The following is an 18,249-nucleotide window of genomic DNA, read 5'->3' on the forward strand; positions in this document are numbered from 1 at the left end:
GAAAGCTCTGTTTTTTGGGAATGGTTCATTTGAAATGTGAAGAGAAAACTCCGGACTCGGTCAATTATGGCTCAGTTTTGGGGAAAATAATAGAAAAGGGGGTAAAGGGCCCTTGGGAAACCTTCTGGTCCCTCAGCTCCAGCTATTCTGTCTATAGGTCGATCGATATATCGGGCCGATATTTGTAGATTTTCATTCATCAGCCGATCTAGCGCTGAAAAAAGCCTGTATCTCCTGGTCCGAAAGTGATAGAGACTTCCCCTTTTTTCCGTTGCAAAAAAGAGAAGTCAGTCAACTTCCTAGGCCTCATGGGAACTGAGAAACATCGCAATGAAACTGGTTAGCTGCAAGTTTGTAAAATAAAAGTTTCACTAAACCTCAGTCAGTGTATGGACATGCTGCATGTCATTTTGAAGCACAGAACCTGGAGAATTCAATCGCTGAGTTAGTTTTAACCCCCGTATTTTGGATTAACGCATAAAATGCCCCGGCTAGCAAGAATATGCTATTGCTAGCGGCAGCATGCTAATGCTAACGGCAACTAATCAAAGCTGGGACAGAAACTATGATTGAATCACCTTAAGTAATAAAATAAAATTGGCCACTGCTGGAGTAGACAAGTATTTATGTTTTTCCGGGATTATAGAAAATATAATAAAATATCGGTTGAGCATATCGGCATCGGCCAATAAAAATCTCCCAAAAATCGGCATTGGCCTTAGAAAAACCCATATCGGTTCTTCCGTCGACGGTCTTCTTCTTTCTAGATTGTGTTGTCATGTTTTTAATGATATTTGGTTTGAAGAAAGCTTTGTTAAATGTTAGCATTTTATTAACCAGTGATTATAGCATTAGCGCTCTGATGTCGGACGTTGTATTGTTCACGTCGGACAAACCCATACACCGTCACTGCACTCTCCTCCCCATTTACACCCTTTAGCCGCCAAAGCACAAAATACAACCAGTGATTTTCCTGAAAACAACAGCTTCTCTGGTTCTAATGGTATTTTATATATTTTTTTACTTTTATTATAAGGCTTGAACGACTACAGATTTGTAAAGAGGGACTAGCGCCTCATTTACATCGAGTACATTAAGTTCACATCCAAATCCGTCATGTAATAACGTAGGCAAGTTCTGCTGCTTATTTTCTGAGTTAAAATTCAATATTGTGGCTTATTTCCATTTCCTTGGTTTGAACATTTTAGGCCGTGCTCAGTGTCTACCTTGCACCTCCTCTCTCCTCTTGGCCTCATCTGTACTCCTCTTTACTGCTCGGTTCATCCTCGTATATATCCAAGGTCTGACGCAAACATGCTCTCAGTCCCGGTGTTAGATCGGTGTTGATTCCACTTGAATGAGACCGTCCACTTAAAAAACTGTATGCTTTTAAGTTGTTTTTGACACTCGTAAAGTCCCCAGTGGTTTCTATCTATTATTGAATCTTCTGGAGGCGCCCCTGGCCACTAGGGGGTGGTATCGCAGCAATGTCAGTGCCCCGCCATCAGGACCAAAGAAGTGTTTTCCTCACTCATTGGACAAATCCTAGTTGCCGATAACCTGGAGCCCCTTTTCTGTTCAGTGAATTGTTAAATTCTCATCATAGGCTCACAGTATCCACACAGAAATAACGAACATGAAAACAGGTCTGACTAAACATCAAGCTCTTACTTTTACGCGTGACTTTTCTGTTTTGTCCGCTCTGCCCCCCCCCCCACTCCCACTCAGGACCCACGCCAAACCGGCCCCGCTCAACATCAACAAGGTGTCCAGCAGCCTGCTCAACTTCGGCCGGAAGCTGATGGGCCCGGCCATGTCCGCGGGCTCGGGGGCCGTCCAGCCAATCAACGCAGAGGTGCACTCGTCCACGCCCACCTCGCCCACCAGGACGCGCCCGCCCGCCATCCCCCACCCGCTGGCCGATCCCCCGCCTGGCCCCGCCCCTCCGCCCAACCAGAACCAGCACTACAGGATGCTGAAGTCGGAGAGCATGCCCGTGCACTTGAGCAAAGGTCTGTGCGCTCGCCTGACTGCCTCTTTAACACTTTCACCACTGCTCAACGCTCCTCTGTGCTACGAGTCTTAGCGATTATGCATGAAAGTTAAAGCTCTCTTCATTTTAAAACGCTTTGCTCCATTTCCATGAAAAAAAAATCCCCAAAATAGGGATTGAAAAGCCAACAGGGTTCTCCTCCTGTTTGCTCTGCTTGACCTCTGCTTGACCTCTGCTGTCACTGAGAGAGTGAGGAGAAGAAGACACAGCGTCCCGTCCCTCTCATGTGTTCAGGGGGAAGTGGGTTTTGTAAAGTTTGTGCTGGTCTCGCAAAAGTAACACGCCACAAATGACTGATACATGTGGCATTTTTGCTCATTTTGCTGCTTTACGGAGAACAGGGTTTCCTTCGGGGATATAAAAGCATTAAAAGTCATTCAATGTCTTCTGAAATGTCATTGAAAAGCATTAAATTGGATTCAAGCTGGACATACATTTAAATTTATTGGAAAATTCTGACATTGCTCAACATTTCTTACTGTTTAAGTTCATCCAAAATATTCAGCTGCAGTTTTGGCTGAAATTGGCCACAGATTTTTGCTCAGAAGTTTCCTGTTTTGTTCAATTGTCTCTCCTCTGTTTGATGAAATGTTTGCAAATCTTAAGAAATTAAATATGCTCCGTTTGTGGCATTAAAAATGGCATTATAAAGCATTAAATTTAAACCCTGAAGGCCTGCAGTTATACAAATCGCCTGCAGAGAGCGCACTTCTTCCTCCAGTGACACAGCAGCAGGACAGACATGAGACTTGGATAAAAAGACATTTCAAAGAGGGTTATGGCCACAGACAAGACCAGAGCAAAGGTTTTGGTTCGGCCGATCTGTTTAGGAAGAGGATATATGGTAATAAAAAGTGAATTTAGCAGAAAATAGTCCCTTAAATAAAAGTACAGTAGGAGCTTTAGCCGGTGCTAACCCCAGTGACATGTGGCGCTGTGCCTCTCCTGTGGCAGACTCTGCTTCGGTCGGGGCGTCTCAGGTGCTGCTGTCAACGCAGATGACTGATGCTCCAGGTAACTGCCGCCATGGTGACGCCACTCTGCTGCCGTGGCAACCGCCTCTCCGCCCGCTGTCCCCCTGTGTTACCCATCTGCTGTGTTTGTCTTGATTTTATTCTATTCTTACTGTTTCACTCAAAAGTTGTGACGTTAGACGGTTAGAGGTACAGTTTGAAACGGAAGAAAAGTGGGGAGAGACATTCAGCAAATTGTCAGGACCAAGAGCCGAACTCTCAGCACATGTGCAGCGGCTATCGAGCAGCAAATGTGATCTAGTTTTTGGATTTAAACCTTGTATTTTATGGTGTTACTTTAGGCAGCGATTATTTTCTCTGGAAAAGCCACATATTTGACCCAATAAGCAGAATAATAAATACAAGCATTAATTAATTTTCTGGGGGTGGGACGTCTCCAGCCCATCATGGAGATGTCGACCAAAGGCAGCCACATATGAGACTGAGAATCACACATGTTGGTGCGCTTTGTGGGCCAGTGTTCATTTTGACAACATATTTTAGTTTTAGTCTTTTTGGGCCAGATCTTGTCGCGGCGCACGGTGGGCGCAGGCTCTTGAATGTGAATTATTTTCCGTGGCGAAGCTACAGTATGTGCCATTCGCTGGCGTCACAAGAGGAGGTGAAAGCACTGATGGCACCGCTGACATTCATTTCCTTGTTTACATTGCGCTGCCCTGCGTTCATTCTTAAAGGAATTGGCCACCGTTTTAATAATACCAGGAGTAGTTTGGCATCCGCACAGTAAAGTGAAGATAGCTGCGCGGATTTCGAATTACTCCTGGTATTATTACGCCTTACAATATAGTCCCCCTTTTATCCGCTTAGAAAATCCACATTGTTTAATTTTGTGTGATTATACTTTGTAGTGGAACACTTCACGTAACCATATTTAAATAGGGAAAACGTGGAAGAGCTTGGTAGCTTCTATCTTGACCTGTTTTGGAGCTATAGTGGAGAGAGGGAGAGGCTAAATGCTAACGCCGTCTGTGCTGTGTTTACGTGACTGAAGGCACGGGGGAAGATCAGACAGGTCCTAAAGAACTCGTCAAAGCTAAAGTAAAAACATATCTCAGTATGTTAAAACGGTGGCCTATTCCTTTAAAACTTCGGATCTCACAGGTCAAACTAAAAACTTTATTTATCCATCGTGAGCTAAACAATGTTCACGTCTCGAGAGAGAAAGAGCGTCTGCTGTGTCGCAGATCGATCCGTTCGGCGTAAACGTGAAACAAAACAAATGCACATGTTCACCCCCCACTCCACCTGGTTGGAGGAAAATGTGTGTCTCCACCCACTTAAATGCACCAAGTCTGGAGCGGCAAAGTGTCACGCTATCGTCTGCGTTTTGAGGGCCCTTAGTTCATTTCATTTGAGTCAAGATTTTGTCAAATAATTCTCTTCAATTTTAGTCTAGATTTAGTCGACTAAAATTACAGTTAGATTTAAGATTCATTGAGTCAACTTTGCATTGATAACATTTATTTTAATCATATTTCATTGCTTCATGTTTGTTCTTCCACATAAGCAAAGCACTGACCTGTTCTTTTGGCAGTGGATTTAAATATGAGGCTCTTTTTAAGTTGCTTCTTTTCATTTTTGTTTCATCTAGTTGTTGTTGACAATAGTCATAGTTTTAGTCTCATAAACCACTTTTAATTCAGTTTTATTCTCGTTTTAATCAGTACAAACCTGAGACGGCTCTAGTTTCAGCTGCAGTGACTTCAGTGTTTGTTCAGGCTGCATTCACATTCACTACTATCAGCCACGGAACTACCATCAGAGCCAGTGTGAAAAGGACTGGAAATATCACAATCCAGTTTTTGATTTCTGACGGAAAATAACCTTTTCTATGTCTAGGACCATTATGTTAATAAGTCCAAAATAAGTCCAAGTAAACGAGACAAATATTTTTAAAACGTGAGGTGCACGCTTTGGTTCATATATATATGTATTTTTATTTAACCGTGGGCCATGGTTTCGAATACCAGCCCTGACAATTTGCTCATTGTCCCTTCGCAATCTCTGTCAAGTCCCTTAAAGTTTGTCTGATTTGCAAAAATCCACATTTGAACTAGTCAAAACAACCACTGATGTAGCTTTTATTTTTTGTTGTTGTGTAGTGCTCAATATCTCCAGCAGAGGGCACTCACAGATCGCTTTCGTTTGATGCCGTTTCCTCTCATTTTAAGGGTGCAAGTGACGGTTTTTAGTTGGTAGTTAGTAGTACTTAGTAACGTGGGCGCTTATGGAGCCTGATCCAGGAATATTCCACGGCAGTCAGTGTTTCTCTTTTGGTAGAGTATTTGCTCTTGAGTTTTGGAGTCACTCACACCTTTGAAATGCTCAGCCTCTTTGTTTGCTGCGCTCTGATCCCTTTGTGCACATCTGTTGCATGCCCCGCGCTCGCTCGTCCCCCTCCTTTATCTCCCCGGGGGCAGCTGGGAGCCATTATCCGCCGTTTAAATGTAATCATAATGGAAAGACCAATGAAAGGGCTGGATGTCATTTACATGTAAATGGGGCCGTAATGGTCACTATTCCGACACGGGGCTCTCTGATTGGTCCGGCCCAAACCCCCACACCTGATGCAGCCGCTGTACGCGACTTTGATGTGAAGTAGTCATTATCTGTTCGCTCATAAAATAGGAAAAGGAGAGACGTAATGAGCATCTCCAGTAATTGACATGAATGAGTGAGGAACGGATAGATTGATTTTGGTGAGAAGAAAGATGTCTGTGTGGAGTGACTTGTGTCATGAGAAAAGCTCTATACCAATAAGACTGCCCCCTTCAAGTCACCCGGTATTTCCACCAAACCCCCGTAGCAGGAGCTTTAACCTATGCACTGGGGGAACATGAGAGTCTCTGCCACATTTCTAAATGTTGTAGTTTTAGTTGATGAAAACTCAAAAGGTTTTAGTCAAGTTTGATTCATTTTAACACGGTGAGTGCTGCACTGTTTTTAGGATTCAGCTGTGAGTGCCAACAATCCAGACCATTTTTCATGATATTTGTAGCATTACAGAATATGCTATGTTATAGTTATGGACACATGCTATGGCTCGTTTGAAAGGTGAGACTCTAAGCTCTCCGTAGGTGGAAACAGTTTAATTCCACGTGCCTCGGTTCCTGAGAAATCCAAAGCTAAACAGAGGCTAGTTTGATCAAAATCACAGAGATAACGGGGTTTTTATCCAACACTCTCTTTTCTGATTAACTCCTCTCTCCAACTCTCTCTTCTCTGGACAGACAGTAACGTTAGGGGAAAAGGCAAAGGCCGAAAATTTCAACAACATTCAACAACATTGTGGACACGTTTTGAAACACCGCGTGTAATCGATGTTTCTCAGCCGTCCTTGGACCGATTTTAACCATTTGAAAACTGAGAGAAAGGTTAAAATCTCAACTGTTTCGATCTTTCCACGGGAAGCTCTGCTCTTTCAAACATGCTTTAGAGAGCGAGAGAGAAGTGTCGGGTTTACAGCTGTTCACTATGTAACACCACGCCTCCACGGACGGAAAAAAGAGAGAAAAGAAACACAATGTATATAAAATGTCCAGATCATCACTTTTCACAAGTTTTGGATCGTCATTTATTTCACTTCTGTTCATCACAGAGCTACCAAATTGTGTATTAGAGTGTCTAGTTTCGTAATTAAAAAACATTTTTAGCACTTAATTTAAAAAAGTTAGTAAGTATTAGTATTTCAAACAAAGTAATCATATGACATCATTGTCAAAGCTGCACGAAGCTTTTGACAGACGCAAAAGGCAGAAGTGTGATTGAGAACATGACTTTTCAGCATCGAGATTTTTTATCAACCGCACCATTTGCATATTAGTTCATCAACATGCTGTGTTCTTGCTCTACTTAATTAAAGTGGGGAAAAACTGCCCGGAGAAAAGATAAAGTCCCAGATACATCAGTCAGTTGCTCGCTATTAGACGTCTGGCGAAACTATTGTCTCATATTTTCGTCTCGTCTACGTAAACTCGTAAACGTCTCATGTTTTAGTTGCTCAAGAGTTATTTGTAGCTCTTCACCGTTATGCTAAGGTGCGTCGACGTTATGATTTTGTTATGGCCTTAGCTGACTAAAACAGAAAGGCCATCACGGTGTTGAAATTGAATCCAGGATCTGCCTTTTATGAGACGAGAGTGCTTATCGAAGAGCCACACACTGGGTCCTCATTAAAACAGTCAAACGAGCGTTCGCATTCCCCCACAGACCAGATGGAAACAAAGACACGTAATGTGATTGAACTGACTCCCGCAGAAGGTGTGTGTTGTGTTCTTGTGCTGACGGTCTGCAGGATCGTGTTCCTCCCTCCCATTCCCCGCCGCCTCCCCTTTCATTTCACGCCGCGCCCCTCGCGTGAATGTGCCCGTCTTGTTGTTGTCGTCGTAAACTCATTCCACGCTTGCCTCTCTCCTCAATAACGTGTCGTTCTCCTCTGCTCCAGGCCAGGGCTCCCGGATGGTCAGCTCGTCCCCCAGCGTGGAGAGCCTGTCGGGGAAGGCTCAGTCCGGCGCGTCGCCTCCTCCCCTCCACGCCTCCAGGGGCAGCGACCTGAGCGCGGCCTCCCCTCCGCTGTCCGCCTCCAAGAAAGACTCCTTCTTCAACATCACCCGCTCGCGCTCCCACAGCAAGAGCATGAGCCGCAAAGAGACGGTGAGCTGCGGTCGGGCCGAGGCTGAGCCCAGGAGGGAGCCAGAGGGCGGGGGGGTTTCTGTTTTGACCATTGACACGCAATTTGAGTTTGCAACACAGTCGAATTGTGCCCGTCCCTTCACTCCTGTTAGTTTACACAGGAGAAAATCACAGACACAAAGCCGTTTTCAGGCTGGGCAGAGAAACAGTGCAGTGTGGGGGTGTTGCCTATACCGACTTTCAATTAAAAGTGCGTTACCCCCACTTTGGGAACCACTGTAGTATGAGACCTCCCGAGAGCCTTTACATTTACATGTAATGGCCCTCATTTATCAAACTTGCGTACGGTGAAATCGTATGTGGGGTGTACGAAAAATGACCGCCTGTTTTGGCATTTATTAATCTGAGCGCACCGTACACCTGGCGTACGATGCGCCAAGTCAGGATTTTAACTATTTAATAAACGTGTTTTTTTGTATTTCTTTTTAGTGAATGTGATGTTGGATTGGCTATAAGGTTATTGTGGGTTTCTAATAGATTCTTTAATTTTTCTCACGCGCAAAACTATCATATTTGTTGTTTTGTTGTTAAAAACAACTCTTTATCATTTCCTGGTTGGAGAAATGTTCCCTTTTTTGCGGCGTTTCGTGCGTGCGTGCCGTAAAACCCGTGGGTAGGGCCTCCTGATTATGAATATTTTGGGGCGTTTCATTCAAATGACGCTGGGATTTCTCCGTGGCATTTACCGTCAGCTGCTTTTGCGTACGGAAAGATCTGAGCGTAAAGCACGGGTTCATAAATGCCACGCGCTCTCTGGCGTATATATCGCAAATACACCTACACGTACACCGTTTTTGTACGCAATGTTGATAAATGAGGGCCAATGTGTCCAACTGCGCTGAAGATTGGACTCCAACATGCTATTTGGAGAAAACCAGTCCTGTTTGGATCTACAGGACAGCCGTATTGAAGAAGACGATCCGGCTGGCAGGAGGTTGATGACTATTAGCACCATTTACCGTTGACATTTGCCGAGCTTGCGTTTTTTGTGACAGTTCACCCCGATTAGCCCGAGGTGTGTTCAGACAAACTGCTCTGTAACAATACGCTAGCGCTTTTCTCCAGGGTGTCTTCCTGTGTTTGAGCTCAAATCAACAGAGGCTGATGATTTGTGTTTTAGCACTGAGTATACCGAAGGCTACACTAGTCCACGGCTCCATGTTGATGAGAAGAGTGCAGTCATAAAGGCCACTTTATATCCCCCCTCAAATCAAATCTCCTGAGTTTACATGGCTTTGGTAATCCTGTTCTAGTCTGACAAGGAAAGAGATCTGGCTCTCCCCTTGCTCACGGAACCGCAGTGACTGACTGAGTGTGTCTGTCCACAGGATGAGGATCTGGAGGCGCAGGTGTCCTTCCTGCAGGGCCAGATCAACGACCTGGAGGCCATGAGCAAGTACTGCTCCCGCATGATGAACACACACATCTGTGAGTAGCACTGTCAGACATACGCCCCTGGTGTTACAGTGGACAGAAGTATTTCATTACAGTCTGCAGTAGGGATGGGAATCGAGAACCGGTTCTACAAGTAGACCCGGTTCTGCATCGGAACCGTACGTCTACCTCATTATCAATCCCTCTTGTCCATGCTCTCGCTCTGAAAACACACATTTTTCCCCTTTTTGGACACTATAGTGCGCCACAGACGGAGTTTGACAAAACATGGAAATAAGCTGTGAGATGAATGAAACAAATAAGCACTCTTACAACATTTAAAAAGTTGCAGAACTCTTTGTTCGTGACTTGATTCGCTTTCTGCAACAATTAAAACAGCTTATTGCAATAAACTTGTCAATTCTACGTTTTCGCTTTGCTGCTGCGAACGCTCCGTTTATTTGACTTTGGAGTTTCTTTCTAAACTTTCGATACGTCATAGGGTTCAGTGCCTCGCTGCTGCGCCCGCTGTCTCGCCGTGCCGCTGTGCTCTGAGCCCGGGTCCGAGACTCTGGCTGAGCGCACCTCGGCAGCCCCCGCTCAGCCCCGGGCTCAGAGCGGAGTCTGCGGCAATATGAGCAGATCAGCTGATCTCTCACAGCTCTGGCTAACAGGCTGCAGCCACAGAGACCCGGTGGTAGAAGCAGCGACACACACATTGCTTTATTATTAGTTTTCTTGGGAAAACTAACAATGTATCTTTTTATCAAAATCACATTCATTCCTTGCTTTTCCCCAACACACATACAAGTCAGGCATTGATAAGAGAATCGATAAAGAATCAAATCGATTTTATGTGATAAAAAAAAATGAAAAAATAGAATTTTCGAGCTTTCGGTCGCATTCATATCAATAAAATATCATCAAAATCTCATCCCTAGTCAGCACAGTCTTTTCACATTAACTCATGAAGACAAATACTATGACTAAATGTGCTCATTCTGTCGATAGGAGTGGGCCGAGATACAAGTTTGGATTCATTACAACCAAACGAGATTTTGACAATATCGCAATAATAACATATTTGTTCTTGTGTTGAGTCATTGTTTTATTGTATTCCATTGTATTGTATTCTTTAAAGAGGTTGACTGATATATCAACCGGTCAATATTTGGCATTTTACAATATCGGCTAATAGCCGATCTAACGCCGATAAAAGACGATATTTCTAGGACCGAAAGTAATGCATACTTCCTGTTTTATGCGCTGGAAAGAGCGAAGTCAGGGCTTTAAAACTTCCTCGGCCTCAGGAGAGCGGAGAAATATTGCAATGAAAACTGGGTAGCTACAAGATGGTTAAACAGTCAACATGGACATGGAGGGTTCAGTCGCTGAGTCACTTTTAACCACTGCAATTGTATTTTTTGATCGCGGTGGAAAAACGTACTGATTTTAGATTCAGACACAGTTCTAATAATTGACTTCACAACAGTCAGCTCCGGATGACTCATAAGAGGGGCTTCACTAACAGGTGATTTTTCATTAGACTGACCTTGTTCCTCCTCAAATGTCCCGCTGTAATTCATCCCTTGTTCATATTCTGCGCGCTGTTCTTTCTGTCCTTCCCCAACGTCCACACGGGCGTGACTAGAAACACACGCACCGGCAAACGCACGTCGATTTGCCTCTCGTGTCTTAGTCTTAGTCTTTGAGTTTTAGTCACGTTTTACTCATTCCTATATGTGATCATTTTAGTCTAGCTTTAGTCGATGGAAGTTAGTTTGTTTAACAGTTTCATTCTAAAAAGTATTTAAGTGTTGGTATTTCAACAGATTAATTTTGATAAGTATTGAGAATAAGTAGTGGAAATTGGGATGAATTTTGTCACATATAGGGACAAAGTGGAGACAAACATTTTTATATTACTGCACTCCAGCTTGAAACTGTCTCTCTATCAGATGTTTGTGCATACTGTGAGAGATGCTTCATATGCATGGTAATGAAAGGCGTCCCTATAGAATTGGCCTGACTGTGATGGAGCAGCACAGGAGAGCTCATTATTTAGTGGCTGCAGGCAGGACTCCATGGTGGAAGATAATGCCCATGTGTTGTGTGTGTTGTGTGTGTGTGTGTGTTCAGGTAAGATCCAGGAGGTGATTCTGCAGGAGCACTTGGAGAAGGAGGATGAGGTCCTGGTGGCACTGGCGGGACTCAAACAGGTCAGAAACACACTCCTCTTTGTAGAATGCACTTGTGTGGCTGTGAAACTTAAGGGGGAGTTCATCCTGCAGCAAAGAAAACAGGACCGACGCCACTTTCTCCTTTTTCGAACTGCCGCTTTCAGATCAAGGACATCCTCAAGGGGGCGCTGCGCTTCAACCAGAGCCAGCTGGAGGCCGAGGAAAACGAGGAGATCACCATCGCCGACGACCACTACACCTCCACGCAGGCGGCAGCAGAGACCGCCCTCCTCGCCAACAGGCCCCACGGCGACCAGCCCCCGCCACGCCCACTGTCCCGCCTGCAGCCCCGCCCGCGACCCCACCCCGACTCGGACCAGGAGGGCAACATGAGCACGGAGGAGAGGGAGGAGAAAGAGGAGAGAGAGGAAGAGGCCCTGACTCCGCCCGAGCAACAGGTACTGGCCTCGGAGTTAGAGGTGGAGCGTGTCCCGTGTGTGTAGCACTGTGATGTAGAGCAGAAACGAGCAGAGGATGAGGCTCATTCTGCGCTCGGATCTTTGTCTCAAGAACTGTTTTATCATGTAAAGGAGTGTAAATATGAATAAATCAATCTTACAATTGTTATCAGTAAAGCCAATGTTTGATTTGAACATGTTTACCTCTGGTCTGGACGCACGAATGGGTCGTGGTTATGAACGATTTACACAGTGTACATTTACAGACTTACATGGACAGAGAAATCCGAGGTACGTATATATGCAATTTAAAAATCTCTATCTTTTACATGTGTCAGTTCATTTGTAGATGTTTGGATCAGCTCCTTAGTGGAACTGCAGCTGATCCAAAAATCCCATTCCATTATTCACCCTGTGCTCAATCGGTTCATGCAACCTGATAGCCATGGTAATGCAGGACAATGGGCACTGGTCTCAGGTAGAACCAGGGGTTAAAGGGGGCCGGAGCCATCCAGAACAGCTTTCTGTAAATAAATAAATAAATAAATAAAAATGCATCTGACAGACAATCAACAACAGCAGATATACAGAGAAGAAGAGGAACACACGCGGATTATTGTTCATTTGCTGAAGCTGTGCTGGACAGAAGAGACTTTATGTATCACTGTATGCGAGTTGTTTATATTAAAGAGGGGGTATTATGTTTTTTTCTGTCCCATAGCACCAGTCTATATCACACTACAATGATGAGCAAACCTTCTGTTGGTCTGTAAATGCAGTAAATTAGAATAACTGCCTTGTATAAAATGTCTCTCTCAAAATAGCTGCAGTGAATGTCTTGAAATAGGCCTCTGTCTCTTTAAGAACCTCTGAGCCTTTCCGACCCGCCCCCTCCACACGCTGTCTGTGGCATCAGTGGGGAGGGGGTTCTGCTGAGGAGCAGTGGTTGGTTACTCGGCTGGTGACGAAAGCTCGGAGGCGTCTCCAGGAGGTGGGGGCGTTCCTAGGAGGACTCAGGCAAAGCTATCCCTAAAATGGCCGCCATCAGAGTTTTTACAGGTTACTCAAAAATACGGGAATGTGCCAAGGCAACACTTGAGGCATGTTTTTAATGAGGGAATGACATAATAACATGATGTAAAGCTTGAAAAAGTCAATTTTGCATAATACCCCCCCTTTAAGTCATCCTAAAAGCCTCTCATCCAGCCCAGGATATTTACTGTAGAAAAGTTCACTGATCCTTGTTTTTACATTAGTTTATTAATCGATAATTGATAACATTATAAGGTCATCCCTATGCCCCTAATAAAAATGTAATCATATAAAAAGAGCCGCAGCAGCAGAGTCCCCCCCCCCCCTCCCCCCAGCACACACTGATGGAAGACACTGTAGGTTTAATGCGCCTCAATACATAAACTAATCCATAATGGGGGTCTGCTCTCCCCAAGCCTTTGCCCACTTTGTGTTTGACATTGCATTTATTTGATCACAATGTGCACCGTCACCTTTTACAAACCACTGTCCAGCTCCCCTGTTCCTATTACAGAGCGGCCATAAATATTTTTTGTTTCTTTGCACGATGAGAGTAACCAAATTAGAATGCTTACGCGGCTGTGCTTGCTTCAGCGACAAAATGACCTAAATGTGCATTCGGCTCTCGTGGGCAAAGGCATGAAAACGGCCAGTGCAAAATATCAGGGGAAAAGGGACTCGAAGTGCAGACGTCGCAAAGCTTTTTTAAACCAATTACTACATAACCTTTCTTTATCAGCAGCTTAATGGTCCAAACCGGGTTAGCTGATGTAGCCGTGAATACATCATTGTGTTACAGTCAGGGTTTGATTTGTTTATATGTTCATTTCAAATAATGGGACATAGGTTGGACATTTTTAAGAAAGAATACACAATGTCACATCCCCCACCTTTAACCCCTTAACTCCCACCTGAACCAAGCACATTTTTTCCAGTTCGGCTTTACCCCAGACCAAAAGCTTCTGGAAAAAAGGTGTGAAAATAGCGACAAAACTGAGATGAAAACAATGATGAAAAAGTGACAACAAAGTGAGAAAACTTTTGACAAAAAAATTACAAAAATATGACCAAGAATCTGAAAAATCTGATCTTATGGACAGAATTTCTAGGCGCAGCCAGGGGCCCGAGGGTGTCCGGTTTGGGAGCCTCAGGATCTCATCTCTGCTGTTTGCAGATGATGATGTTCTGTTGGCTTCAACGAACCAGGACCTTCAGCTGCTCTGGGGCGGTTTGCAGCCGAGTCATGGTTCTCCACCGGAAAAAGGTGCTTCCCCTCTTCAGGTCGGTGGGGAGTCCTTACCTCAAGTGGAGGAGTTCAAGTATCTCGGGGTCTTGTTCACGAGTGAGGGACGGATGGAGCGTGAGATCGATAGACGGATCGGTGCGGCGTCAGCAGTGATGCGGTCGCTGTATCGGTCTGTCGTGGTGAAGAGGGAGCTGAGTCGGGGCAAAGCTCTCGATTTACCGATCGATCTACGTTCCCACCCTCACCTATGGTCATGAGATTTGGGTAATGACCGAAAGGACAAGATCGCGAATACAAGCGGCCGAAATGAGTTTCCTTCGCAGGGTGGCTGGGCGCACCCTCCGAGATCGGGTGAGGAGCTCAGTTACCCGGGAGGAGCTCGGAGTAGAGTCGCTGCTCCTTCACGTCGAAAGGAGCCAGCTGAGGTGGCTCGGGCATCTGTTCCGGATGCCTCCTGGTCGCCTCCCGCGGGAGGTATTCCAGGCATGTCCTAGTGGGACAAGGCCTCGTGGAAGACCCAGGACACGCTGGTGGGACTATGTCTCCGAGCTGGCCTGGTGTCGCCTCCGCGACCCGGCCCCGGATAAAGCGGAAGAAAATGGATGGATGGATGACAAAAATCTAACAAAAAAATTACAAAAAATGACAAAAATGTGACAAAAAAATGACCAAAAAAATGACAAAAATGTGACTAAAAAATTACAAAAAAATTACAAAAATGTGACAAAAAAATTACTAAAAAATGGCAAAAAAGTTACAATAATGAGTTGAATACCCCACAAAAAAATGATGGAAAAAAATCTGATGACGTGAGGAAAAAGATCCTCTCGGTTCAGGCAGGAGTTAAGAGGTTAAGTAACCCTTATACCGCTGGTTTTCTGCCTAAGACTCTTAGTCAAAGTGTCCTTTGGGAAAATGAAAGACCAGGTGCAGAAATGCAGCTCATTTTTCGACGTCAATTCTCACAAGTTCCAGAGCAAAAATCAACTGACCACACCTGCTGATGTCATGAGGTGATGCTGCTCTTCACTGAGATTGTTCTGATTATTTCAGCGCTCAAATAGGGGTTATGCGCTAACGAATCTCACAAACTGAAACTGACTAAGTAACTCCTGGTCTCTAATCCATAGGAGCAGGAAGTTATTAGGTGGGAAAAACACGGGATAATTGCCTAGTTTTACATTAATGTCAAGGCGGAACCCCTTTTCTGTGTTTTTCGTTGGGACGATAAACAGTGTTACACCCGCCAAAACTGTTAGCATGAACTAGCATTAACTTTTAGTGCTCCACATAAAGTTTTGCCCCCATCTCTTCTGGATGGGGGCAAAACATAGCTGAAGCCGGGACTGTCACTGCACCACGGCTCATCGCGGCTTTTAAGTTTTCTCTCACACGGACACATTCACATGAATCAACGAGGATTAACACTCACATAACTCATCACATAAAGCTAAAGTGGTGCCGCTTGAGGACCTGTTGAAGGAGTAAACTTAAAGTGAGTGTTTTTGGAGGCTCCTAGTGCCAATTCTGATTTCTGACTGGATGAGAGACAGACAGATATTTCTGAAATTTACAATGTACAAAACACTACATACCCTAACTTGAAAAACAAAGTAGGTTTGCTCTATTTAACACATCGAGTGCCGCACTTTGCCGCCTTTGTGGAATGTAGCTGTAAAGTGCCAACAATCCAGACCATTAATCATGATATTTGTAGCACCTCAGCATATTCTATGTCAGGGGTCACCAACCTTATTTCAGCTGAGGGCTACTTTAAGAGCAGTAAGTTGTTCGAGGGCTACCAGTTAAAAACAAATCCTAAAGACTTAAACATACACTGTTCACTTATAGGATATTGACCCCATATTATATTAAAATAGCTTTATTTTAAACTCATACCGAGTCACAAGAACCGAAATAACTGTAATTTACAGAATTAGATTCAGTGTTTTACACTTTAGAAAAAGTCCCAAGGGCTACTGGACATGCCCCAAAGGGCCCCTTGGTGCCCGCGGGCACCACGTTGGTGACCCCTGTTCTATGTTATAGCTATGCACACGTGCTATGGCTCGTTTGAAAGGTGAGACTCTAAACAGTTTAAAGGGATGTTTCAGGATTTTTGACATAGGGCCTCATTTCTTAGTTATCCAGAGTGTTGCTGATTTCTGGAGATATTTCTTTTGTAATTCAAGCAGTTCTTATATTTGAAGAGTTTTGTGGCGCTAGGCTAATGGTAGGCTAGCGCATGTCTACGATATCAGCTAAAAAAACAGTGTGACCCGCTCCACAGAGCACCTGAGGGAAATCACTTATAACGCCAGACTAACCATATAAATGTCTATGTCCATAGAATAATTCTAACCATTTTGCATTTGAAATACCTTATATTTGAGCAGCATCAGCTTCGTGTTTGTATAAGCTACGCAGCGGTGGAGTGATCTGCTAGAAAATAGTCCCTCAGAATGCGATCATTCATGTGATGCAAGGTCAGTTATATTCCAAAAATGATTTTATGGACACAGACATTTATATGGTTAGTCTGGTGTTATAAGTGATTTGCCTCAGGTGCTCTGTGGAGCGGGTCAGACTGTTTTTAATGCAGACTAGCCGATACCATAGAAATGCGCTAGCGTAGCACAAACCTAGCGCCCCACATAACTCTTCAAATATAAGAACTGCATGAATTACAAAAAAAACACATCTCCAGAATCCTGAAATATCCCTTTAATTCTACGTGCCTCGGTTCCTGAGAAATCTAAGCTAAACAGAGGCAAGTTTTGATCAAATCACTGATTTTTTTTTTTAGAAACAGAGATAATGCGTCTTTTATGAAACACCCTTATGGGAAGAGGCAAATGCCTGAATATCTCCGCTTTAACGACAGCATTGTTGACACGCGTGTTATCAATCGCTTTTTATGGGGTGTACATTTAAACAACCGGGTTCTCGGATTGAAGACTTTAACAGGATGTTTCTCAGCCGTCCTTGGATCAATTTTGACCATTTAAAAACTCAGAGAAACGTTCAAATCTCAACTGTTTTGATCGTTCCAGCTGCTCTGCTTTGTCAAACATGCTCCAGAGAGAAGTGTCGGGTTTACAGCTGTTCGCTACACAACACCACGCCACCCCGGACTAAAAAGATAGAGAAAAGAAACCATAATATATATGAAATGACCAGATGTATGTAAAACGGTGTGGATTGAGATGGGAGGAGCAGGTGCATGTGGACAAATGCTCCTCTGCTCATAAATACCAACCCTCTTTTTTCCGTATCCATAAAAGAATTGAAGGGTCTTATATACACAGTTGGTGGTTCTACCTCAGGAAGTAACGCGCACTCACGATTTGGAGCAAAGTGAAGGTCAAATCACATGATGTGTTATTTGTTTTTGATTTATCACATGCGTTTTGGTGATTAGACTCTTTCCGTCTCCCCTTGTTTGTGAACACTATAAAATGGGGTCCAGGGCCTTTAGACTGACATCAGGCTAACACCGTCCCGCCCTCTGTCCCCCTCAGGCGCCGTCCTCCATGGGCTCGGACGCGGGGAGGAACTGGGGCGACTACATCCTGGTCTCGCAGGACGGGGAGCTCCAGGCGGGGGGCGGGGCCATCCGGAGAGGGCGGGGCCTGGTGCGACTGGAGCCCGAGGGCGCGGCCGGGACCTTCCATGACCCCCTGACCGCCGGCAGCGGGGCCTCGGGGTCCTCCAGTCCCGACGAGGGCTCCACCAACAGCAAGGACTCAGACTTCACCATGGTCAACCCGGGCGACCTGTGAGCCCCGCCCTGCCCGGGTACGGGGGGGGGGGGGGGTTATTACCGGACTCGGATCCCTGCGCAATTTGGACGGTTTTAAACTGTGTTTGGCTGGGACATTTCCTTGGAACAAATGTCGTTTTATTACTACTACAAAAAATTTTAACTGTTTAGGTGAGACACTGCAGGTGCAAACAGCTCTCATGCAGCGGATCATTTTTAAGATTTTTGTCTCTTATGCCTTTGCTATAGTGCCAAAATACAAAAAACAGACTACAGCTACACATTAAGACATTAATCGTATGAAGATGTTTATTCATTGTCAACTTGCACCTTTTTTTTCACCACAAAAAGTTTAATTCCGCTGTGAAATACTCAACTTCCTTCAGAATGTCGCAATGTCCTTTATGGACAATACCA

The 18,249-nt window shown here is 44.6% G+C and overlaps 1 protein-coding gene across 3 annotated transcripts in view; it reads left to right on the forward strand.

Moving 5' to 3' along the window:
- The window catches only part of tbc1d5 (TBC1 domain family, member 5), a 56,513-nt gene extending 38,462 nt beyond the window's left edge, over positions 1–18,051 (forward strand). The window contains exons 18-24 of one of the 3 annotated variants that reach the window (XM_079571231.1): positions 1,729–2,012; positions 3,008–3,067; positions 7,532–7,740; positions 9,108–9,207; positions 11,293–11,372; positions 11,498–11,791; positions 17,591–18,050. In XM_079571231.1, coding sequence (XP_079427357.1) covers positions 1,729–2,012; positions 3,008–3,067; positions 7,532–7,740; positions 9,108–9,207; positions 11,293–11,372; positions 11,498–11,791; positions 17,591–17,851 — 1,288 coding nt within the window. In that variant the 3' untranslated portion in view covers positions 17,852–18,050. Of the gene's footprint in view, positions 1–1,728; positions 2,013–3,007; positions 3,068–7,531; positions 7,741–9,107; positions 9,208–11,292; positions 11,373–11,497; positions 11,792–17,590 lie in introns of all 3 variants that reach the window. The other 2 variants (XM_079571233.1, XM_079571232.1) reach the window with 2 other exon arrangements.
- Positions 18,052–18,249: the final 198 nt, after the last annotated feature.

Source organism: Gobius niger, assembly GCF_951799975.1.
Source record: "Gobius niger genome assembly, chromosome: 14".
NCBI classification, from domain to species: Eukaryota; Metazoa; Chordata; class Actinopteri; order Gobiiformes; family Gobiidae; genus Gobius; species Gobius niger.